Here is a 25,249-nt window from a genome sequence, read left to right on the forward strand (position 1 = left end):
TGCGTGATTTGATTGATCTTTAGTCGCCTAATTGCATTTGTTGATATGTCATGTGTTGGTTGGTTTAGTCATCGTGAGGGGATCGCTGCATTCATATAAGTTGCATTCATGCATGTTTTATTCTAAGTTTGAGTCTGTGATGCTTGAGGACAAGCATCGATTTATGTTTGGGGGTGTGATAAGTGGCATTTTATATCACTTAGAGCCTCTCATAACGGCTTGAATTGGTGTCTTGAACTCAAGTTTTTGTGTATTTGACGCGTTTTCTAGTGTTTTTGCATTTTAGGGTATAACTTGCTTAGATATGTGGTTTTCATCGAATAAAGCTTAAGGAAGTGCTTGGAATCAGTCTAGGGGTGATGAGCGAAGAAATCAGCGAAAATAGAAGCAAAATAAAGTATTTTCTAGAAGGGTATCAGGCGGTCACGCGCCAGAAGCAGGCGACCGTGTGCTAGCAAGCGGCCGCGTGGAGGCAGCAGGCGACCGCCTGTGTGCGGAAATTTAGAATCTGGATTTTATTAATTCTAGTACAATTGGGCTTCTGTTGGTGCTGGTTCTCTTGGGCTATTATATAAACCTTATAGGAAGACGTTTTCTCCATCAAGAGCAAGGGCAAGAAGATTAAGAAGACCGTTTTAGCACGCAACAATGAAGAAGAGGAAGCATACATTTATCTTGTGCTTCTTTTAATTCGTTGTAACAGCGGATGCTAGTTTTCTTTATGCTTTGAACCTTAATACTCTTGTGACGTACTTCATTATTTATTAAGTATTTTTATTAGCCTTATATCGTTGTGTTATTATCATGCTTTCATATGAACCCATGGTGACGATGAGTTCTATTATGGGCTAATCGTGATCATGAGATCCTAGCGGATTTACTATGGAATTCTTTAGTTAATTGTTTAATACCTTGGTATGTGGTGATTGTATGATATCTAGTATAGGTTGTGCTTATTCGTCTTATATGCGTCGCGAACATTTAAGATAGCCTGTTAATCTCTTGTGAAGCGGCAGTGAATCTTGAGATTTAGAACTTGCCATGCTAGCATAGGTTCATGTATTGTATGCATGATTAGTGGGTAACTCTAACCGTTTTACTTGCCCTTTGTAATCATCATGAATAACTTGCGCTTAAATCGTTATGTTGTCAAATTCTGTAGACATATAGGGTCTCAATATAATTGATGCCTATTCAACTTCTATCTTAATTGTGGATTCTTGGTAGAATGGTATTCGTACAACGAAAGTTGGCGTTTATCAGTTTTGTGTTGTTCGATTAATATCATCACCATTACATGCTAAGGTTAATAACAATAACTATTGAATGAAGTAGTAATGAAGTTAGGATCTCATGTGTGTTTAATATTGTTAATTCAAGTGTTTAATTCTCGTAGTAATTATTAATTAACCAACCTTATTTCTTGTTATCTTGCCATTGAAGAATAATCATACATTGGTGAGTAAGTGTTAATTAAATATAATTAATCAGAGTCTCTGTGGGAACGAACTAGAAATCATTATATATTACTTGTGAATGCGTATACTTGCATGAATTATTTAGCGCATGCTTTGTGCCTAACATGTATTTCCTGAATTTGATGAATGAGAGTAACCTTGAAATGTTAAAGATCACAGTCTTTGGAGAATGCCCATGAAGGAAGGTCAGATCTAGAGCTGGTGTCTGCTTCTCCCCCTATGTTCATGAGCTCCTCACTTTCACCATTATTTTCAAAAAAATCAGCAGATTCCCTAGTCCCATAGTCAACATCATCATCAGTTCTAGGTGGCATAGATGTGACGGCATCCTTAGCTCTTTGCATTGACTGGGTGGTGTGCACCAAGTTCAGCATTCTTTCTGCATTTTCATTGCCCTGTCCAGCCAAAAGTTGATATGCTGGAACAGGATGAGTAAATGCCTCAGCATCCAAAGAGATGGAACCTATAACAGCTTGATTATGCTGAGATAGTTTCTCTATGTCTACATTATTGGAATTCATTGACTCACTAGCAATGATGTTCATTCTTATTTCTCATGTACCTGCATTTCTCTCAATTTCTCTCTCTTTTTGCATCAAGGGCTCCCTTTGGCTCCCCACCCTCACACCCTCACATTCACCATCTAAGGTGGGACTCATCTCACTCATTTTTGCCAATCCTGAAGAAATAGACTGCATTTGATCACTTTTGTTCTCTCCTTTTGCCTGGGAGCAACCCAGCCTCTCACTCAATTCACTCCCTTCTCTCAGTTCTAAGAGTAATTGTACTACCACTAAGTCTTCTGCACTTATAAGAATTGAAGAAATTTGAAGTTGTGCAGAGAGACCCAACGGATGAGGAATATCCATCGGGACAGTAGTATGGCTATCTGACGGATGACTTCTGTCAAGCTTATCCGTCAGGATACAATCACTACTCGACGGATGATGAATATCCATCGGGATAGAAGAAATAAATGAGTTTGGAGTGGAGACTATTGTAGACTGTGCAAATTGATGAAAATTTAGGCACAAATGTCTCAACAGACTCAGAAAAAATGGCAAGTGAGCCAATAAATCATCTAAAAGATGATGCTCAATTGATTGGATTTTTGGCTTCTCTAAAAAAGTTAAGGATGGAGAATTTGGAAGTGATGTATTTATTATGTCAACATCCAGTGAATATGTGGGAGAATTTGGTGTATCAGGTGCTTCAATTATAAGAGATTTTGGTTGTGACTCCACATTTATTGGAGCCACATCAATCTGACTTTGAGATTGTGTAGTGACTGGGTCTTTAGCACCAGTTTGCACTGTATGTGTACCGTGTGCATCCCCAAGGGTTTTTGGTCTTTTCTTTCTAGCATAAGTTTGTGGCTGTGTCCCTTCTCTAAGAGATTTTGGCTGTGTCCTTTCTCTAACTACTCATTCTGCTCCATTTCAAGCTCATAGATTTTTAAGATACCATACAGTCTCTCTAGAGTAAATTCTTTATACTCTTGAGAATTTCTGAGAGAAACTGTCATTGGCTTCCATTCTTTTGGTAGAGACCTCAGGAATTTCATATTAGAATCTTTAGTTTAGTAGATCCTCCCATAAAACTTTAAACCATTCAGAAATTTTTGAAATCTACTGAAAATGTCACTCAGTGAGTTACCATTTTCAAAATGGAAATGTCCATATTATTGTATGAGGAGTTGCATCTTGTTGTCTCTGACTTGCTTAGTTCTCTCATATAGTACTTGGATTTGGTCCCAAATTTCCTTGGCAGTATTGCAGTTAATAACATTGTCAAACATATCTCCATCAAGACCATTGAACATAATATTCATGGTCTTTTTTTCTTTATAAACTTGCTCAATGTCTTCATCTGTCCATTCTGACTTTGGCTTTGAGACTGTTTGCTCATTTCCAACAGCTCCTTCAACATCTTGCAGCCCTGCGAGGAAGATGAGGTCCTTTCTCTATGTAGTCAATATATCTTTCATCTTGAGAGAGTAGATGAAGGTGCATCTTCACTTTTCAGTGATGATAGTTGTTTTTATCCAGAAGCGGTATCTTCACTCCAACGTCATTTCTACTCACGTTCTTAGTTTGTTTTGATATTTAAACTCTTAGTGTGTCAAGAGCTTGCTCTGATACCAATTGTTATTCTCTAACAATCTAACAACAGAATTACAGAAGGGGGTTGAATGGAATTCTAATTTTTTTGTTTATATATATATATATATCTGTGAATGAATATGTAGTAGTGCGGATTAAAAGAATTTGAGTATTCAAACACAAAGTAAATAAACAAGACTGTTTAAAAACTTTCTGGTGGATTGATATTTCCACCAGATATATATATATATAAAGATTAGAGAACTATGTGTTGGAAGAATGTACACAGTTGCTTACAAGTGTTTACAACAGAGAGGATTCCTAACAGATGTAGCTTTTTCTATTTCTCTGTTCAAAATTGATTTTTGTTCACACACTTTTAAATACTTGCTACTCTTGGTTTATATACTACCAAATTACATATGAATACGACCAACAGTAAAAACAAGAATCTAAGTCTATTCACATGTTGCTTCATTTTTCTATCCAACATCTTTGAATATCTTCAGTTAAGCATGGAAATGAAAATGCTTCTTTGTTCTCTAAAACCTGCAAATAGGCTGCCACATTCCTTTTGTATACAATCAACCCATGTGACTATCAAGTCGCTTTTAACTATTATTTGAATTTTTTATCCGTCGAGACTTTAGTATTATCCGTCGATAATTGAATTGAGTTATCCGTTGAGTCTCTAATGGATTATCCGTTGAAAGTGTCTTGAGTCATCCGTCGATGTTTTGTAGTTTATCCCTTGACAGTGTTTCCTTAGCAGTTAATACTCTTTCACTTATGCAAAATTACAAGGCATCTTCTATTTACAATTAGCCGACCTATTTTGCATATCTTTCTAGTAGTCAACATAACTTAGAATTTCCAACAACTTCTAAACCTCTAAGTAATTATAGTATGCAGAAATGTGCTGCAGAAACTTATTGAAATATAAGTTACTCTACAACTGATGAACAAGTGTGGTTATCCGTCCATAGTTACAAAAATACTTAATTAAATCTACTAAGGAGTTTTGGTGAATTATCATCAAGCCCACAACATATTCTTAACACTAAAACTGAGGAGTTCACAAGAATTATTCTTGAAAAAGCTAAAGATGAAAAGGAAAGTGAAACAGAGGATGTGTTCACGGAACACCAGTTACAGCTAACCAAAGAGTTAGAGAAGCAACTGGATGAAGAACTGGAGGCTGAAACTAAAGCAGAAAGAGTCAAGAAGCCAAAAAGAGTGACTACAAGAAAAGAATCAAGGACAAAGAGCAGAGCCAAGGGGAAATTGTCACCAGATGAACCAACAATTACTACTACTACTACCTCTCAACATCCCACAGTACAACTTATTGAATCTGTAATAGTGACACCTGGGTTCAACATACATGGTGAACCAATATTACCAAAGGAGGAACTCATTGAGCTATAAAATGTCAAGTTATTCATATTTTTCGTGGAAAAGGAAGCTCAAAATAAGAAAGAGTTTAAAAAACCATAGCCAAAACCATCAGTTCTCAAATATGTGAGAAGTCAATAGTTAAATGAGCACTTGTGGTTAATGCAACTGATTTTGTAGATGGATATGTCGTTATGATGAAGAACAGTAGTTTGGAGGTCACTATACGAGTTTTAGTGATTATCAAAAGTTGGAAGAGCGAGATGAATGAATTCTTGTTTGAGGGGAGGTATCGGCGAACGGACGTTGATGGTTACTGTTCAATTTGAGGTGGAGTATTGGGTTGAAGGGGAGGATTGTTAGGTTTAAACCTAATAGGTAGTATGGGTTTGGTGATACAAGATATAATTGTACGAGTAAACGATTATTATCATAATTAGGTTGGATAATAATTGTATGTAGGTAATTATTATCTATGGTATGTCTTAGTCACAAAGTTGGAAGATTGGACATCAAGAAAGAAAGGGTTGTAGAATAAGTATAGTAAGACTTGTACAAAAAGTATGTATGTCTTGGTGGCTAAGTTTGTGATAACTATGTATAAATAGTCATATTGTGTTTGGCAGATAAGATAGAACTATCTAAGATGTAGAATTAAGTATCGCTCGAGAGCGGATGCTTAAGATACTAAAGTAATGTTAGTCTTAGGCATCCTTGATTGGGTTGGAACACCACTGAGGTGCATGTGCAACTACACATTTATCAATATGCCTATTAAATGATTGAACACCCCATATTTCCATATTTCATTAGATATTTCCATAGCTTGCACATGGTCATCTTCTGATTATTCACCATAAGAATGTCTAAATAAGGCCAACATCGAGAATTTTTCTTTCTTTCCTTCTTTTGATAAGGAATCTCAGTGTCCTGATTTGATTGTTAAGTTTCAACTTCACACTCTGACTTTTTCCTCAAAATTTCTTCTCGTGTGTCTTTGTAATCTCCGTCATCAGCAGTGTCTTCGGATAGTGTTTCATCTCCTATACTTCGTAAAGGTTCTTGCTGAAATTCATCATTTCTGGAATAACTTCAAAGCTGGCAGGTTTTTCTCGTCATTTCAATTGACAGACGACGTATACCTCTCCCTCTGTCTCTCTATTTATATATATTTATATATATTTCTATATTCATTATGTGGATTGTGAGAGAGATATGATTGAGACTTACTAATGAATCTTGTTCGATTAGGAATCTGGGAATTTGAGATATTTGTATCGATTGTGAATGAGATATTCAAGAGAGAGGGGGGAAGAGGGCGGTGCGGCTTTACTAATTTATGGACTATTAGGGATTAGGTTTTAGTTTTACAATTTTAGACTTTAATTTGAGATGGGCTGAGCCTGCAATTGAAAACTGGACTGGGCTGCAATTGAATAAAAAAATTACATTTCTTAACTGTTCACGAGCTACTCGATAACAACTCAAATTTGACTCGGTTCGTTAGTTCTCGATAACAGCTCGAGTTTGGCTCATTTTGTTAATGAGCTCGAACTCGAGCAGAATTTTTGTTCGAGTCATTAAGAAAAAAATTAAAGTTCGTAGCATTTATGTTAATACCCGGTTTAGTTGCTTTACAGCCCTATCTGGACCTTTTAAAACCCGAACTTAAATTTTAATATTTCAGAAAATAAAATATTTAGTTCCACGAACGAATGAAGTACAACTTTAGCCTTTTTTTATTTTACATAAAATTAACAATAATAATCAATTTATGAAATTTTGTAAACTTTAGATTTTGGGATACCCAACTCCCAGTAAAGTATTCGATATATATGAGATACTTAATTGTCAACGAAATATCCCGTATATGAAACTCAAGTGATTCACCGAAGCGACGAGACCTTGAAAGCTGCTACTCCCTCCGTCCCTTTCTAGTTGTCACATTTCCTTTATATCGATCAAATTGACTAATTGTTTTTATTAAAGATTAAACATTACTCTTATATTATTCAAAAAATTTGAAAATCATATATTAAAGTAGATAAAATATACTTTTTAGTGATACAATTCTTTTTATTTTGTTTTTTTATAAAATATAAATAAAGTTCGGTCAAATTTTGGTCAATTTGATTGCAAAAAAAATCAAACGTGATAACTAAAAAGAGACGGGAGGGGTACCCAATTATCAGCCGATAATATTAGAGTATTCCAGCGAGTTAAATTGGTCATTTTTTTCAAAAAAACCGATATTTATTAATTTTATTAACAAATGGATTGTTATTGTCATTTTTCTCTGAAATTGGGCCAGATTTTTTTTCTGGATCTCTTTTTTCAAATTTTTCAAATTGAATCGAATCGTATTTGTGAATTTAGGATATTGGACTTGACATATAATCAGAGATGCACAAAAGGCCCACCGGGTCGGGTTTTGACCGGGCCTTAAAAAGCCCGGGCTTTGACCTGGCCTGCCTTTTCGGGCTTTGACTTTGACCGGGCCGAACCGGGCTTTCCAGAAATGTCAAAGCCCTTTTTTTCGGGCCGGATCGGATCGGGCCGGGCTTTTTTCTAATTTAAATCGGATCGAGTATTATTAGAGATTCCGAAGAATACATGTGTTAGCAACTAGATCATCGTAAAAATGTATTAGTTTACATGGAATATGCGACCGTACTCCCCAGGCGGAGTGTTTCACTTTTATGAAAACATTACTTCATTGAAAACATTTAAGTTCAGCAAAAAATAAACATGTTTATATAATATATTTTATCATTGTTATGATAACAATGATAACAATGATATCATTGTTATGATAACAATGATATCCAAATATTCATAACAATGATATCCAAATATATATAGTGTACTTATTATATCTTCTTTCATTATTTATGTAACGAAGTATATAAATAATATTATTAGTCACAAATATGTAAATATATATGTGTTTAAAGTATTATTTATATTTATGGTAAATGTGAATTTATAAATATATAAGAAAATATATTAGAATAATCAGATTATAACCGGGTTTTTAATCGGGCCAGGCCGGATCGAAACCCTGCCTTTTAACCGGGCCGGACCGTGCTTTGCATAAAAATATAAGGCCCGTCGAGGCCCGAAGGCCGGGCCGGGACCGAGCCGGGTTTTGACCGGTCTGGGCTTGACCGGGTGTTGACCGGATCGGGCCGGGCTAGATTTTCGGACCCGGACTTTTTGTGCATCTCTACATTTGTGTATATTTAATTATTTATCTAGGTCCAGGTTATATTTCCAAGGAAAAGAGTACAAAAATAATCTCTGTCAATCTCTCTCTCTCACGTATGTATTTTATGCGAACAAACACACACGTATACATACACCCAATTCACTAGTGAAGCAATTGAGTTCCTGCCCAGCTGACCCATTATAATAAAATACTAAACATCAATCCACTGATTCAACCACTGTTTCATCATTTATAATATCATATCTGGTTTGTACTATCTTTTCATCACTTTTAATTCTTGATTTCTTTTTAGATTTTCAATTTTATTGTATTTGATCAACTGCCCATTTACCCATCTGATTGATTGTTGCATTGATTTGATTTTAATCTTCAATTTTAGATTATAGGGTTTCATCATTCTTGATTATTTTTGGTCAACGATTTGGGGTTTGGATATTTTTTTTTATTTTTCATTGGTATGTGATGTTTATTGATTATTTGGATGTTTATAATTTTATTAATAATTTAGTTTTATTTGAAATTGAAGCAAATGTGATAGATGTAATTTCCTGTAATGGTAATATTAGTGATTATGCTTTTAGCAATGCTATGGTAGTGATTGTGGATATGGATGTGTACTTTATTTCTTCTATTAGTGGGAGTTTTAGTTTTTTAGGGCTAATGCTTTTTTCGGGTATGTTTGGATTTGAACTGTCAACTTGGTAGTGTTAGAGTTTGATTATCTTGCGGTAGAGGCTATAAAGTATCAATACTATTTTTGCATATATTGGGGTTTGTTGTCTGTTTTAAACATTTCTAATATAGGATGGTGTTCAAGCTATTGGCATCTTTGTAATGTTTGGTTTCGAAATAGTAAAAGCTCTTACAAACTTCATTGTATCATTTTTGTTGTTTTTGTGAAGATTCTGATATGGGATATTTTGTTTACAGAATTTCAGGAGGAGCATTTAACATATTGTAATTTAAAGTGTTTACGTTGCTTCGTGTGACTGGGTGAATGGTGAATACGTTAGATGACAGTTACATGCTTCTTTAGATTCTTCTGTCTTCCTCCTGTTTATTGGTGGGTTTAGATTTTGTTCCCTTTTTGGCACTGCTTAGTACAAACAATATAGCAAGTTCCGTGTCCATGGAGCGGACAGAAAACCAAAACGAACGTGAACACATTATTGATATAACAAGTACCAGAGGACCATCATCTTCTAGCTCCACGCAAGATAGATTACAAAATGGATCAGATACTCGGCGGACTGAAGAACATCCTTCCACGAGTGTGAGGCCCTCCGTGCTTCAACCTGCATTTACTATAGCTAATGGATCAATATCAAGGAATTCTTCATCAGTTAGAAGAGGGAATGGGAATGGAAATGGGCATGGACGTCGTAGGAGTCCACTTAATTCTGGTTTATGGATATCTGTTGAATTAGTTATAACAGTGAGCCAAATTATTGCATCCGCTGTTGTTTTGTCTTTGTTCAGGGACGAAAAACCACATGCTCCATTGCGTGAATGGATTCTGGGTTATGCGTCTGGTTGTGTTGCCACCCTCCCTCTTCTTTATTGGCGTTATCATCATCGTAACCAAACATCAGAGCAAGATCCATCTCAGCCTCGTCAGAGTTCTCCGGAGAGTAACGAAACTATAAGAACAAACTCCTACAGTTTATCTTCAGGTACTAGAACAATAGAAGATGAAGATCACCGGACTACTACTGCATCTGGAAGTGTTAGAGGTGGTACAATTCTGAATGCAAGGTAAAACATTATATTCTTCTATTTTGCATCTTTAATTATAATAACTTGATATATTACACTTTGTGGATATGTGTTTAGCTGCTCCCACTGTCTGCCATGTTATCAGATTTCTTAATTTTGCTTCTATCTTTTTAGTAATAAGTTTTATAGACATGTTATATGATAATTAAGACTAAATGCAAAATGAATATCCCCAAGTGGGGATTAGCGTGTATATTTTTGTTTTCTTAAAGTGTCAAGTCTCTACACTTGCATAGTTTTTCTTTTCAACATTTGCTAATCTATTTTTGATGGTCTATGAGGTGTAACATTCCCTGCAATTGGACACATGCTGGTCAGTAGTCCTAGCATCACCTATTTATTATATATGGCCGGATTATTTCTCTTAACCACATCAAAATTGTCACCCGGTTACGATTCTATCATAAGTTTAGCATGGCAATGCGTAATTACTAGGACTTTGTATAGTCTTTAAGCAACATTTATGTGAAGTTATCAAGACCAATTAAGTGTCCGGGCATTCTGATGTTTGCTTATGTGTTTATAAATGTTGCCTGTGTTATTACAGTACACCACAAAGCTCGTTTAGTAGGTTATGCTTCCAATTGTTTGGATGGGGGGGGGGGGGGACGGTGGCATTGGTTCTTTTCTTTTATACTTGTGCCAAAGTCGTCTAGAAAAGGGGATAAAACCGTAAATTATAGCTTCTTAATAGGGAGGGAGGAATGGAAGGTGGGAGGATTCATTTGTTTATATTTTCCAAGAAAAAGCTAAATAAAGGAATACCTAACTGGTATTAGAAATCTAACTCCGTTGTTTCATTCTTTGTAGAGTCAAGGTACTCATGGAGTACTTAAAGATGGCTTTGGATTGCTTCTTTGCAGTATGGTTTGTAGTTGGAAATGTTTGGATCTTTGGGGGTCACTCATCTTCTACTGAAGCTCCGAACCTGTACAGGTGAACGAACATCAAATGGAAAAGAGTTATAGTTAATATAGATTTAGTTTCTGCAGATATAATCAATTTTTGTTTTATAATTTGCAGATTGTGTATAGTTTTTCTGGCGTTTAGCTGTATTGGCTATGCAATGCCATTTATATTGTGTGCTACTATCTGCTGCTGCCTACCTTGCATTATTTCTGTGCTGGGCTTCAGAGAGGAACTAAATCAAAACAGAGGAGCTACTCCGGAATCAATAAATTCTCTTCCAACCTACAAGTTTAAGATGAAAAAGAACAGAGTTGGGAGTGATAGAGAAGCCAATTCCAGTAGCAATGAAGGAATTGTGGCTGCAGGTACAGAAAAGGAGCGCGTCATATCAGGAGAAGATGCGGTAAGTCGTCTTCTTTTTTATAAGATTCCTATGGTTGATAATTCCCGTTAATATTTGGGTCCTTAATCTATACTCTGTAGTGTACTTACATGTACTCACCAGTCACCACACAAGATCTGTGTAGTTATTTCTGCCATTGTGTTTCCCGGTGAAATAGTTAGTTGTGCTTTTTACAGTGTCATGAAGCAAAATACAGTTTTAATTTATTGTAAATATTTGATGAAACAGCCAAAATTCTTCCGTTGATTCTAATTATCTTTTGATACAAGCAATCAAGACAAGTCGCTGGAAATTCACATACTATTCAACTTTTCACTTTTATATGGTTGTTTTGAGCAAGAGATCATAGTGCTCGTAGTCTTTTTGAGCTTGAATAGTAGTCTAAGCTCTAGCGTGCATCTGTGATCTGACTAAATCTATATTGGTATTGTCTCAAATTTATTTAAGTAACAAAAAACTGGTGCAAGTTGTTGCAATGCATCTCCTGTTTGACTGTGAAAACAATCGTATTCTTGATAAATTGTTTTACTGATGTTCTTTCTGCCCCAGGTTTGCTGTATATGCCTGTCAAAGTATGCAAACAATGATGAGCTCAGGGAGTTGCCATGTGCTCACTTTTTTCACAAAGAATGTGTAGACAAGTGGCTCAAGATCAATGCTTTGTGTCCCTTGTGTAAGGGCGAGGTTGGTGATAAAATTTTAAGCACAATTTCTGGAGAAAATACCAACTCACAACTAAATGCAGTTTTATAAAACTGGTTGATTATTTAAAGATCGTGATTGGCATGTCTATGCAAAACTTCTTGTTTTCGCTTTCATGTCATGGCTGATGAAAGGTACCCACAGCATAATGTTTAAAACACCACGGGGTTAGTCAAGTTTTATATTTTTAATTCCATTTGGTTGCTCGGAATTTGGCAGCTCCTGGAGCTGTAATGTTAAATATGTCCTAGTAATATTGTTTTGTTGCCAAAGATTGTATATGGGAGGTTCTTTGAATGCGAATGGTCCATTCTGGACGACTAGAAAATATATAAAGCAGAGATATATAGTTGAAAATATCATTATGTATGTAGATATATTTTGGTTCTTCCCAATATTTACTTGTGCATCTGGTTGAATAAGGAAAATATTCCGAGCAGAGCTCTATGGGTAATTTAAGTTTTGGTTTATATTGTTTTCCGGGTCATCAATGGTTTTAGTATTGTCTAAGTCTACCTACTACCTAGTGAACAGAATTTCTAGCACTTACTACTACAAATGAATGTCAAATGCCCACACGAAATTGCTGCTTTAAAACTTCAACTTCATGCAAGTAGCCAAGAAGCATGTGAATATTATATTCTGATATTTGCTAAATGCATGTGAACCGATTGAAGTTGGCCTAAATCTCCAATTTGACAAGGAGAATACTTGTTGGTCATCAATTGCTAATCCAGTCACTAGTTCAGCAATTCTGAACCCAGTTACTAGGAGACGAGTCTTAGGAGGAATGTGCTCATCGTACAAGCTAGTTTTTGGACTTATAATTTTTAGTGGAGGAATGTATTAATCCTATGAGCTGGTTTTGACAGAAGAAAAGGCCTAGTAACTAGTAAGTACCAAGTATTAACACCCAATATTAAGAGGGTTGGGCTGCAATATGTTATTACCGGGTAATAATGTTTTGCAAGGATAAAGTTGTCACTGCACGATGAGTACATAAGGGGGCATAATTTATTGATTTGCACATTTTTCATACATTTTCGCGCTTATTATCAGCAGTAAGAAGTGACACCTATTTTTAATGTGAATTCAAATTTTTATTTTATTGTTGTTTATCGACAATCATCAGCCATGAAGCTAGCCAGCGACATAATGCCTTCCATAAAAAATTAAAAAATAATAACTTTAATTTCTGGAGTAATTTCCAGCATTGTTTTGTTGGTATATAGAACTTCAATTCTTCTGCAACGTCTGTCAATCTCGTAACTATTCAAAGACACATTAACACTACAATTACCTGATTACCAAGTAGCAGATCACGACAGAGGAATTACAACATATAGTTTTGATACTATAACAGACAGAATTGGGATCTAACTTGCAAAATCGATATTTTGGATACTATGTTATAAAGTGTTACAGACATGGGAGTCCAGCTTGAGTCTGCGGGAAACCATCAACAAAGTACCAATGTTTCTGAAGAGCTGCAAGATGTAGTAGTATTTGCTTCACAACTTAAAATACTAGTTGGCACATGTATGTGACCTGTTATAGTAATTTATCATGTACCGCTGATGGGGAACTAGCCATACAAGTAAAAGGTGGATGGGCTATACTATACATAATCAAGGCTGTTCTTTGCAAGAAAACACAAGGGTGTAAAATTTTCTAATGAAAATCCATCTTGTTTAGATCTTTCTGTTACATGACGTTCTTAAACCTAAATCTTTAGCAATATATCTTATTAAAAAAATTCGTCTTCTTACGCATCTTTCATCTTTTGTATTTGTGACAGATGATTGTTGCAACATATCTTAGCGTGCTTATTATCGTTAGTAAGAACTATCCCTTGTTTTTTTCTTATGTGATTACTAGATTTATTGAAAATTTTAATTGTTGCTTTTCGACAATCATCGGCCATGAACCTAGCCCATGACATTATGCCTTCCATAAAAATAATTATTAAAAAATATTAACTTTACTTCCGAGTAATCTCTACCATGGTTTGTATGTCGAACCTCAATTCCTGTACAATAGTATGTTAATCTTGTACTACTTTTAAACTACAATTATCTATTACTTCCTTTGTCCCGTTAAACTTTTCTTATTTTGACTTCTGACACTATTCATGGTAAACGATTAACTATTAATTTACGTCTAATCAATAAGATTAAATATATTCATGAGTGATCTCGTTAAATTCGTATTTATGAGTACTTTAATAAAATGAAATTTTTATATTTATGTGAATGTGTTTTACTATTTCTGAGCTTTTCTTGAATCTTTTATAGTTGAACATAATAAATTAAATCTTGTAGGAAAAATGTGTTCATGCAAAAATTAAACTTGCAGAAAATAAAAAACACAAATCTTCAAAACTCACTTAATTTTATATTAAAATTAAGAATGTTTTGCTACAAAAATTTTAGACACTTTGTTGATAAAGAGCTTAGTTTCTTCTTGAGAGAGTTACAAGATTCTATCTTAATTTTTTTACAACTGACTAATTGACCAGTGTTAACTTTATGACTCAGTTAACTGCTGTTTTACACACTGTACAATAAGACATGCTATTAACTTTTCTAAACTGTCACTTGTCATTTCCATTTATAGAAAAATATATCTTCTATTTCTGGCTTAACATATCTTTAGCATCCTGTGATTATCTTGATCTTCCTTTATCAGTTAATCTTCATTATTGAACATCCTTTAAGCTGCTTTTTGTAAACTTGTCAATCCAGCTGTTTGGATTGTTTGTTAATTGTTAATCTTGGATATTGAACTGATCTGCAATTTTGTAATTTAAGATTTTACCTCGAGATCTCCATTTGGTCTATAGAGAACTTGACATCTCGATAAGTATATTGGCTTATCGAGATCTCTAATACTCCATAGCAAATTTGACTTGTAGAAGTCTCTGAGTTCTCTATAAGAGAATTTGGCTTGTAGAGATCTCTAGTCTTCATATCTTCACTTTGACTTATCGATATCTCTGAGTTCTCTAATGGCTTATTGACTTATCGATAACTCAGAGTTCTTTAGTCAAATTTGACTTGTCGACAACTTAGAGTTCTCTAGTGAATTTTGGTGTTCTCTAGTGAAATTTGACTTATCGATAACTCGGAGTTCTCTTATAAATGTTGACTTGTCGATAACTCTGAGTTCTCTAGTGAAGAAATGATTTGTCGATATCTCCAAACTCCATGTCTTCAATTTGGCTTGTCGATATCTTTCTGAGTTCTCTAGTGCCTTTCCTGACTTCTCGATAAGTCATTTTGAGTTCTCGAATGACTTCTTTATAACACTAAATCTGTGACTTGTAGAGATCTTAACTTAGAATATTTTTCCTAAAACAAATTTATTCAACTCCAAACTTCTTCATAATTCTTCTGAGGCATGATCTTCTTGATCTTCTTCCAGATAGAATTCTTAGGCTTGACACTGTTTATAGAAAAAGACTCCAGTCTGCTCCTTTGACATTTTTACAGACTTTATGTGTTACAAGTACAAAATACAAATTAAGATAGCAATACAAGTTACTTAGGGTTGACAAAATGTCTTAGTCTTGTTAAGGTACAGGCATGTGTTGCACAACTATCTCCCCCAATTTGTGAGAAGATTGCTTAATATAAATTCATGCCTGTTAACAAGACTAACCCCAAGTTTAAAATGATGGAAAATAAAATTAATACACAAAGCTTGATAGAATTACAACTTTTGTACAACATAAGATTTACAAGGTTCAATGGTTACAAGTGTCAGATAAAGACAGTTTTTGTATCTGCTTCTTCCCTAAGAACATCCTTCAAGTGATCTAGAATTTCAAGTTCTTCTATGATAAGTGTTCCACTTAGAGCTTCTACAAGTTTTTATCTTGCTACCTTAGGGTAACCACCATCTAGCAAATCTATTCTAAACCTTGAGAATCCACTAGCTTTAATGTTTAGAAATTTCCCATCTTTAGAGATTCTGCTCATTCCTTTGGCCTTTAACTCTTCTGATCTTTTTATATACATCTCTATTTCTTCATCATACTTCCTCCTTCTCTCTTCAGTTTCAGCCTCATTTCTTTTCTTAGTTTCCTCCCTTTTAACCAACCATTCAGCTAGAACTGATCTACATGCCCTTGTAGCAGTATCCTTGTCCTTTAGCAAACTTATCACTATTTTAATTTCTGTTGGTGACAGAGAATCTATTAAGTCATTGTCAAGAAAAGTGCAGGACCCATCTTCAAAATAAATTCTAACTTCTCTCATGGAAACAACCCAGACTCTAACTATTTCTTCAGCTAGATGTTGGAAATAATCTTCATCTGAGGTGCACCAATTTAGAGGTAGAAATCCAGACTCCTTAAAATAGTTCCAGATGGCCCTTTCAGTGACTTCTTCTTTCTTTGTAGGATTAACTTTCTTAGGCTTTCTCCCAACAGATTTGTGCTTGATTTTCGGTGAGGGTTTGGCTAAAGGTAGAGTTGTCATTTTCTTGAGATTTGTCTGGCTTGTGGTGATTGAAATTTTTAGGAAAGAGTTGGCTGTTTGTTTGTACAGAAATTTTGGCTTTGAGGTTTGAGGTGGTTTGATATTTGAGATAGATGATGTTGTAGGTTGAGCTAGTTGTGTTTGGATTTTTAGGGATTGGTGTGGTTCTGAGCCATCATGAAGCTTTTTGTTTCTCCTCTCACTTCTTCTCTTCTTTTCTTCATCTTTTTTGTCATCCTCCTTCTTCTTCTCTCCACTCTTGCTCCAAGATGGCATACTGGATTGACTTGGATTTGAGCCAGAAGGATTTTGATCATCTTTATTATGCTCATCATCATCGAAATCATCCTTGTTGATTTTGTTTTGGGAAAGTTGGCTTCTGTATTATCAAGATATCTCCTCAGTAGCTTTATCATTTCCATATCATCATTGTTCTTGTTCTTCTTGGTTTTTAAACCAGTTCCAAGGATCATGATAAGCTTCTTGTTACTAATGACACACTGTTTGGGGATCTAAAAATGTTTGAATTGTTTGGTGTTTGGACAAATGTATGTTATACCCTTGCTTGACTATAGATATGCTTCAGGAAAAGCAGCCACTTGAGCATCTCTCAATTCAGTTAATAGCAAGGTATCTTCATGAGTTTTAACTTTCACTTCGTTGATGAAGATGTCTAACTCAGATGCCCTCCTTAAGACAAGGTAATTGAGGGACACCTGCATAGATCTGTCTGTCCCTGAGTCATTTGCATTGATCACTATCCTCTTTTGCAAAAAGTTATCCTGATTGACCATGATCACTCTTATGAAATTAATTATCTTGTCCAAGGTCTTTTTGTATGTGAAGTGATTGTTGTTGAGAGAGGCTTTTAAGGCTTTGAATAATTCATCAAACTCTCTGCTCAGACTAGGTCCTTCAGCAGCCCTAATAAGTCTCTCCATGTCAAGATCAACTTCTTTAGGTAAATTATTTTCAGCACCCTTAGGTAAATTCTTTTCAGCACCCTGGACTTGTTGTTGAGATGACCTTAATTTTTCCAATCTAGCCTCTATCTCCCCCTTAGTCCTGTTGGCAGGCATGAGGAGGGGAGTAGAGATTTCGGGCCTTTCCTGTTCAGGTAGAGAAGGTAGTGGTATGTTGAGTTTGCCCATGATGGCTCCCAAGGATATAGAATTCTGCATTTAAAGATGCTTATGGGAGTTCACCAGGATTTGGATATTTGTTTGTTGGCTCTTGACAAGAGATGTCAAGGCCTGAACTTGTGCAGTGAGAGAAGAGTTGGAGTCTTGCAGTACTGAGACTTGACCTTGTAGAGATTGAATCTGTAGATTTGTTGAAGTAGATGCAGGTTGATGGGAGCTTGATGTAGAGACAGCAGTAGATGACCCAAATGTTGTTTGCACAAATTTCTGAATTTCATCCATGACCAAAGGAGAAGGAGTGTATCTTGCAGTGTGCATCTGATCCAACTTCAACCTTGTGTCATTAGAGTTGGTGATATGATTTTGAACTTGATTGTGCAGGGCAACAAATGAGTCCTTGAGTTGTGTCATGCTTTTATCTACACCACTGAGATCATATATGGACATTTGGTCTGAGAAGTGTTTGAATTGATTTTTTTTTTATCTCAGTTTGAGAGGGAATGATTTCATCCATCTTTTCCCTTACCATCTTCCTGATCATGCCTTCATGACCAATCAATTTGACTTCAAGAGCTTTACCAAAAAGATGAAAAGCCTTGAGTTGAGCTTTGTGCACTTATGTGACTGCATCATATACTTCTTGTGGAGTCATGGCCTTTGCATTGCTTCCAAGGATAGTAACATACTCTTCCCTGAATCTGGCCAAGACTTGATCCATCTCCAACACAAAGTCTTGAGATAGCCATGCATCCACATTGCCATCCTGTTCTTCATCATTAACAATCTTCTCCTTCTATTTCTCCACGTCTTCATTGTACGTGAGCATGATGGCCTGATAGTCCTGATTGCTCATATCATAAGTGAGTAGATGTTGAGAGATGTTTGCTAGTCCAGAAATATGCTCCACTAAGAGATCATCTACAGATGTGGCTTGAGAGACAGATTCTTGCAGCCAGTTGGTGAGAATGTGAGGTTGTTGAGGTTATGAGGTTGATGGCTCAGAAACACCTGTGACTGAAGTCACATTTTGACTCACAGATTGCTATGTGGTTTTGACAGTGTGTTATCCTCCACTTGTAGTGGGAACCTCCAATTGAATTGGAGGGGATTTGACTGAGTTACTGTCATGTACACCAGCCTCAAACCCTTTTGTGTCTTGCAACACACTGGCACTTGAATGTGCTATACTTGCCTCCCCTGTGACAAGATCATGGGAAATTGTACTCCTAGCTTCAATTGCCAAGACAATTTCTGCTAGGGTTGTGAGGGAGTTGTCCCTACATGAGGAACCTCCAATTAAATTGGAGAGGATTTAGATAGATCCCCCTCAGGAGTACTACCCTCAAACCTTGCAGTCTGTGAAGACTGTTTTGCACAAGAAGGTGCATTAGAAATATCCATGGGGTCTTCAGTAAAAACTGATGAAACCCTCATAGTTTTGATGGTGTCATCAAGGTCTACCCCAGCATGTAGCCTCTCACCATCTAAATGTAGTGTCTGGGTGGTGATCAAAGCTTATTGAGCTAAGTCACTTGATTTTTGTTGCACTTGAGAAGTGGATTCAAGTGGAATTGGAATAGAAGAAATTTTAGTCATAAGAATTTGTTGCTCAGTTGTGAGTGTTGGCAGCTCCCCCTGAATGTATGAGGGAGCTTCAAGAGATGTGTCCTCACAGTGTGTGCCTTCCTTATTTCTCCTACCATACACTTGAATTGCTTCTTGTGCAGGCTGTGCAGACTCACTACTGGTTGCTTGTACATCTGCATCCTGTTGGGAGGATACAGAGGAGGCTAGAGTGGTTAGCTCAGTTTTCTTACTCCATTTAGATCTTTTGACCAGAGGTGACTCTTTTTCAGCTATCTCCTCACCACTCTCAGTTACCACAGTTAGGGTTATCCCCTATCTCTTCTTTTTACTCACCTCATCCTTTTGAGAATATGAGGTGGTTGGTTTCCTAGCTTCTACATGTTTAGAAGGAACAGACTCAACTTGGGTAAGTTCCTGTGGGTGTGCCTGTGTTTGTAATTCCACATGCTCAAAAACCATTGTTGTACAGGGTTGACTAACACTTGTTCTCATGTATGGCATATGATAAGGGTAGGTCCTAAATCTTTCAATCATGAAAGGTGTTAATCTAAGACCCACCTATACCTTATTTTTAGTAATAAGTGATTCAAATAGAATTCTGGACACTTGTTTACAATTGTCAATTAGTGACCTATTTACACCTTCTAGCATATGTATGTCATTAACTTTATGATTTAAAGCAGACATGATAAATCTAGGAAGGAAGATTTCTTTACCTCTTGACTCCAATGGCATGATCAGCCTGGTGCTCAACTCCTCCAATATGTAGTGACCTACATTGATCTGTTTGTTGTGAGCCATGGAGTACACTGGTTTTTGGACAACACTAGAGATGTTATCAAACCCTAACTTCCTGCAAGTGAAAGCTCTTATCACAGATTCAAACATGAATGACCACTCTCTTCTCAAGTTCTTCTTGTTCAGCTTGCCAAGTTGATCTTCTCAGAATAGTTGATAAAGTCCATAAATTTATAGAGCTCTTCCTGAGTTGGGATCCCTACCACTTTATCAGTTGGAATGTTCAAGGCCAAGTTCATGTCAGCTTTAGTTATTTCCACTTGTTGTCCTTTGATTTGACAGTTGACAACCATGCTTGAAGATTGATCTTCAAGAATAACTGTCCTAGTCACAGTTGAGTTCCAGAAGTCACCCATTACATCCAGATATAGAATTGGGTTAGCTGTTAGAGCTCCAACAAAGTAAGTTTCAGATAAGAACTTGACAAAGCCTTTAAAAGCTTCAGGAGCTTGATTTGCATCCAAAAATGCAAGGAAATTGGTCTCCTTTGGGATGAAAGGTACAATAGTGTTTGCTGCCATTGAGATAAATATGAATTTTAGTGGGTAAAAGAAATTTTTGAGAAAGGAGGAGAAACGAGAGAGAAAACGGTTTTTGCTTGAAAGGCTAGGTCACTTGAGATCTCGAAAATTGTAAGTATGTATATGTATCGAGAAGTCTGAGTAATTATAGTAAAAGTGAATGACTTGTCAAGAACTCAAAAATAGACGTTTGACAATTATCTATCGAGAAGTCATTTTAAGAAATGAAGTACATATCTGAAAGGCATATGTCATAGCCTATTTGTTTATTCGAGAATTCAACTCAACTCAAATAAGAATGTAATAAGTAAATAGTGGATCTGTCGTCAGAGAGATCTCACAAAGTAACATCTGTCAAAGGGTTAAGGAACATTATTCATCTACAGACTTGAAGACTTAATTCACTGGAAGAAGCTCAAGAAATTGATCAAGCCTCAGTGATATAAATCAAGATTGTGGATTTAATCAAGTGACAGAGATCTCGTCAGGGTATCAAGTAATTACAAGGATTTAATCTGAATAAAATCAAAGTATCAAAGTAAAGACATGAAGAAACGTCACGGAAGTTAGTCACTCATGAACCAGACAGTACATCGAGTGTCAACGTTGAAGTGGTGGAATTGATTCATATATTTCAGTGATTTTCAGAAGATATTCAGAAGAATGGATGTTGCTCAAGATTAGTATTAATTCTCTATTAATTAATTAAGTCATATAATTTAATTAAGAGAATAAATTCTATCTGCAAAGATTAATTTATTTTATTAATTGAATTAATTGATTAATTAATTCAGAATTAATATTAAGGTTTTCAGGTTTTTAATTGATTTAAAATCTGTTCTTAATTCATAAAGACAACTGATTGTATTAGTATGACAATCGGTATGACAATCAATAGTCATACCGAAAGTCATGCTAATTCAAAAGGATTGTCTTATCAGATTTTTTATTACATTAAAATCTATTATTAATTCAGTAAGACAATCTGATTTTGAACTACTATGACAATCAGTATGACAATTAATAGTCATACCGAAAGTCTTGCTAGTTCATTCTGATTGTCTTGCCAGCTCAAAGAGATTGTCATGCCAGAACATTCTACTCGACTGTTGGATTAAAAGAAGCAGCAGAAGACATTCATGCAATTATCATACAGAACACACAAGTCAAGAGAAAAGCAGAAACAAAAAGCAAGACATATCATTTTTCATCTGCTTTATTCAAGATCAAAATTCTAGATTGTAAAGTTAAATCCAAACCACTAGAATTATTTATCTTGTTCTTGTGTAACAATCTAGCGGATCAAAATCCCTAGAACTTAATCTCAAATCGCTTATAGCATTTGATCTTTTTATTGCAAAAATAGAAAAAGTTCATGTTGAATTTATTCTAGATTTGTGATAATTGATTTGAGATTAATCCCTTGTAAATGATACCGTTGTTGTAACACCTTTCAAGTTTAATAATAATTTTATTTAACTTGAATTTTGTTTCACATTTTTATTCCGCATTTTATTCGATTAAACGGTATTGTTTGTATTCAACCCCCCTTCTACAAACATATTGAGACCTAACAATTGGTATCAGAGCCTTCTGATTAACGTACAAATCAAGATCCTAGACTTTTGTGTTTCTTTCACTCCTTGAATTTTTTATTCACTCAAAAAATTCATAATGACTACACAAAAAGTTGGAACCGTTAAAATTCCACTTTTCGATAAAGAAAATTATGTTATGTGGAAGAAGAAGATGCTACTGTTTTTACAAGTTGCTAATCCCAAATATCTGCAAGTGTTAAAGAAGGGTCCAAAAATTCCTATGGTTATTGAACCAGAGGTAATAGAAAATGATGTGGTGATCACCAAAGCGAGAACTTATGTGAAAGATCCTGAGGATTTCTCTCCTGCTGAAAGCTGAAATAGAAGAAGCCTCCCTGGATGCTAGCCTTCAATTAATTTTAGTAGATTCCCTTGATCCCTTGATGAATAGACATGTGATGAATTGTGAAGATTCCAAACATATCTGGGAAACTATTGAGGTTATTAATGAAGGCACAGAGGAAGTTAGGGAGAACAAGTTAGAAATCCTAACCTCTGAGTATGAATACTTTAAATCCAATCCAGGAGAAGGAATCACTGAAGTGTTTGAGAGGTACAATGCATTGATCAATAACCTGAACATTAATGGTAAATACTATTCCATCAGGGAGGTCAACAAAAAGTTCCTTTTAACACTGCCAACTCATCTCGAACATAGAATCACTGCCATAAGAGAAGCAAGAGATCTGAGTGAGATTTCTTTGGATAGGCTCTATGGTGTGTTAAAGACTTATGAGTTGGAGCAGATTCAGCAAAAGGAAGTTTACAGGAAAGGAAGAGTGGTCAGCACGTCTACTGCTCTAGTAGCTGATGAACAACAACAACAACCTCAATATCAACAACAATCTCAACAGTCAGAAAGAATGGTACAGTCTTCCAAGGTTGAAGAAAATGTGATAGTAGCAGAATTTGATCCTCCTACTACAAATCAATCAGGAGATGATTTTTATTCCTTGGAAGAACTGGAGCAATTGGAGGATGAGTCAATGGCCCTGATTGTCAAGAGATTCTCAAATGTCAGATTCAAAAGGAATCCCAAGTTCAAGTACAAGTCCAACTACAACAGATTCCAGAAAGGTGGATCTTCATGCTCTAACACCATCAGTGGTGGGTACAAAAGAGGGATGGTTGATCGAAGCACCATTCGATGCTTCAACTGTAATGAGTTGGGACACTTTGCCACAGAATGCAGGAAGCCAAAACAAGTTAGGAAGAACTCTTATGATTCTAATCAGAAGAGTAAATCTGAAAGGGCTTACCTGGCAAAGGGAAGAAGCTGGGATGATACTGACAGTGAAGATGAAGAAGTTGGGAATCTTGCTCTCATGGCTAGTGATGCAAACACCTCATCATCAAGAAAAGAGGGCATTAAACAGGTACAACCGGTAGTGTGGATTCTTGATAGCGGATCGTCAAGACATATGACCGGAGATAGAGCCCTGCTATCAAATGTGGTTGAGAAAGCTGGCCCAGTAGTTACCTTTGGAGATAACAGCAAAGGTTTAACGGAGGGATATGGCTGTTTGCTAGCTGGAAATGTTATCATTGTAAATGTGTATGTTGTGCAAGGACTTGAACATAATCTGCTTAGCATTAGTCAGTTCTGTGACAACGGCTACAATGTTTTATTCGACAAACTGAAGTGTCAGATTCTGCACAAGAAAAGTGAAAAACCCTCCTTAATGGGAATCCGGAAAGGAAATCTGTTCGTAGCTGACATGAACTCTGGAAGTAATCCTGAAGTCAATTGTTTCTATGCAAAGGCATCGTCAGATGAGAGTTGGCTATGGCACAAGAGACTTTCTCATCTCAATTTCAAAACAATGAATTCTCTTGTAAAAAGAGAATTGGTAAGAGGTCTGCCTCAGCTGGAATTCTCTCCAGAAGGACTATGTGAGGCCTGCCAGAAAGGAAAGTCAAAGAAAGCAAGTTACAGAGGCACTGACACATCTTCCATAACTTGTGTTCTGCAATTATTGCACATGGATTTATTTGGACCAGTTAATGTCCTTTCGATGTCAAAGAAGTGTTACTGTCTTGTGATAGTTGATGACTATTCCAAGTATACGTGGGTTTTATTTCTTCACTCTAAGGATGAAACACCACAAGTTGTGATTGATCATATCAAGATGATTGAGTTAGATTCTAATGTCCCTGTTAGAGCAATAAGGTCAGATAATGGAACAGAATTCAAGAATTCACTTCTCAATGGATTCTGTACAGACAAAGGGATTACCAGACAATTTTCAGCTCCTAGAACCCTTCAGCAAAATGGAGTGGTAGAAAGGAAGAATCGTACATTGATTGAAGCTGCAAGAACGATGTTAAGTGAATCAGGTCTTCCAATATACTTTTGGGCTGAAGCTGTCAATACTGCATGTTATACTCAGAATCGAACTCTAATCAACAAAGACTTCATGAAAACTCCTTATGAGATTTTGAATGAACAGAAACCTTCTATCAAATACTTTCATGTATTTGGTGCCAGATGCTTCGTGCTCAAGGATGGAGATGATCGTCATGGTAAATTCGAGGCAAAGGCATATGAGGGTATTTTTGTTGGATATGGAAGAAGATCATACAGAGTGTATATCATTGATCAACATAAAGTAACTGAAAGTGTCAATGTTACATTTGATGACACTAAACTCCCTAGTATCCAAACTGAAGATCCTTCTGAGAAACTGAAGTTTGATGATATGTCAGATTCAGAATCAGAACATGGTCAAGAACCTGAGGTTGTTGCTGGTGAAGAACCTGGTAATCATGATGATACTCAAGGTAATAGTGATGGAAACTTTGGCAACAATGGAGATACCACTGCTACTGACGGAGAATCTTCAAGTCAATATGGCAACAACTCAGGGGGAGATGCTGAAGGATCATCTAGTAGGACACAACATCCCAATGAATTTCAAGGTGAATCATCAAGATTAAATCTTCCAAGACAGACTTTCTGGAATAAAGCTCATCCTTTTGAGTTGATTATTGGTGATCCAGATGTTGGAGTCAGAACTAGACGTGCTACTCAAAATGAGTGTCTGTTCTCAGGATTTCTTTTTGAGATGGAACCTAAGAAGATTGAAGAAGCACTAACTGATCCAGATTGGGTGATTGCTATGCAAGAT

The 25,249-nt window shown here is 36.0% G+C and overlaps 1 protein-coding gene across 1 annotated transcript; it reads left to right on the forward strand.

Moving 5' to 3' along the window:
* Positions 1–8,258: 8,258 nt before the first annotated feature.
* LOC141667638 (E3 ubiquitin-protein ligase At1g63170-like) lies at positions 8,259–12,389 on the forward strand. The gene is made up of 5 exons (XM_074474203.1): positions 8,259–8,450; positions 9,135–9,959; positions 10,791–10,916; positions 11,004–11,292; positions 11,842–12,389. The coding sequence occupies exons 2-5, from the start codon at positions 9,334–9,336 to the stop codon at positions 12,043–12,045; spliced, it is 1,245 nt and encodes a 414-aa protein (XP_074330304.1). The 5' UTR covers positions 8,259–8,450; positions 9,135–9,333; the 3' UTR covers positions 12,046–12,389.
* Positions 12,390–25,249: the final 12,860 nt, after the last annotated feature.

Source organism: Apium graveolens, chromosome 6 (assembly GCF_009905375.1).
Source record: "Apium graveolens cultivar Ventura chromosome 6, ASM990537v1, whole genome shotgun sequence".
NCBI lineage: Eukaryota > Viridiplantae > Streptophyta > Magnoliopsida > Apiales > Apiaceae > Apium > Apium graveolens.

Bases quoted from the DNA above. Each gene is read 5' to 3' on its own strand.
- LOC141667638 (XM_074474203.1), top strand. From the start codon at position 9,334: ATGGAGCGGACAGAAAACCAAAACGAACGTGAACACATTATTGATATA. The intron at 10,917-11,003 runs GTGAACGAACAT...TATAATTTGCAG, and splicing joins GAAGCTCCGAACCTGTACAG to ATTGTGTATAGTTTTTCTGG. The intron at 11,293-11,841 runs GTAAGTCGTCTT...TTTCTGCCCCAG, and splicing joins TCATATCAGGAGAAGATGCG to GTTTGCTGTATATGCCTGTC.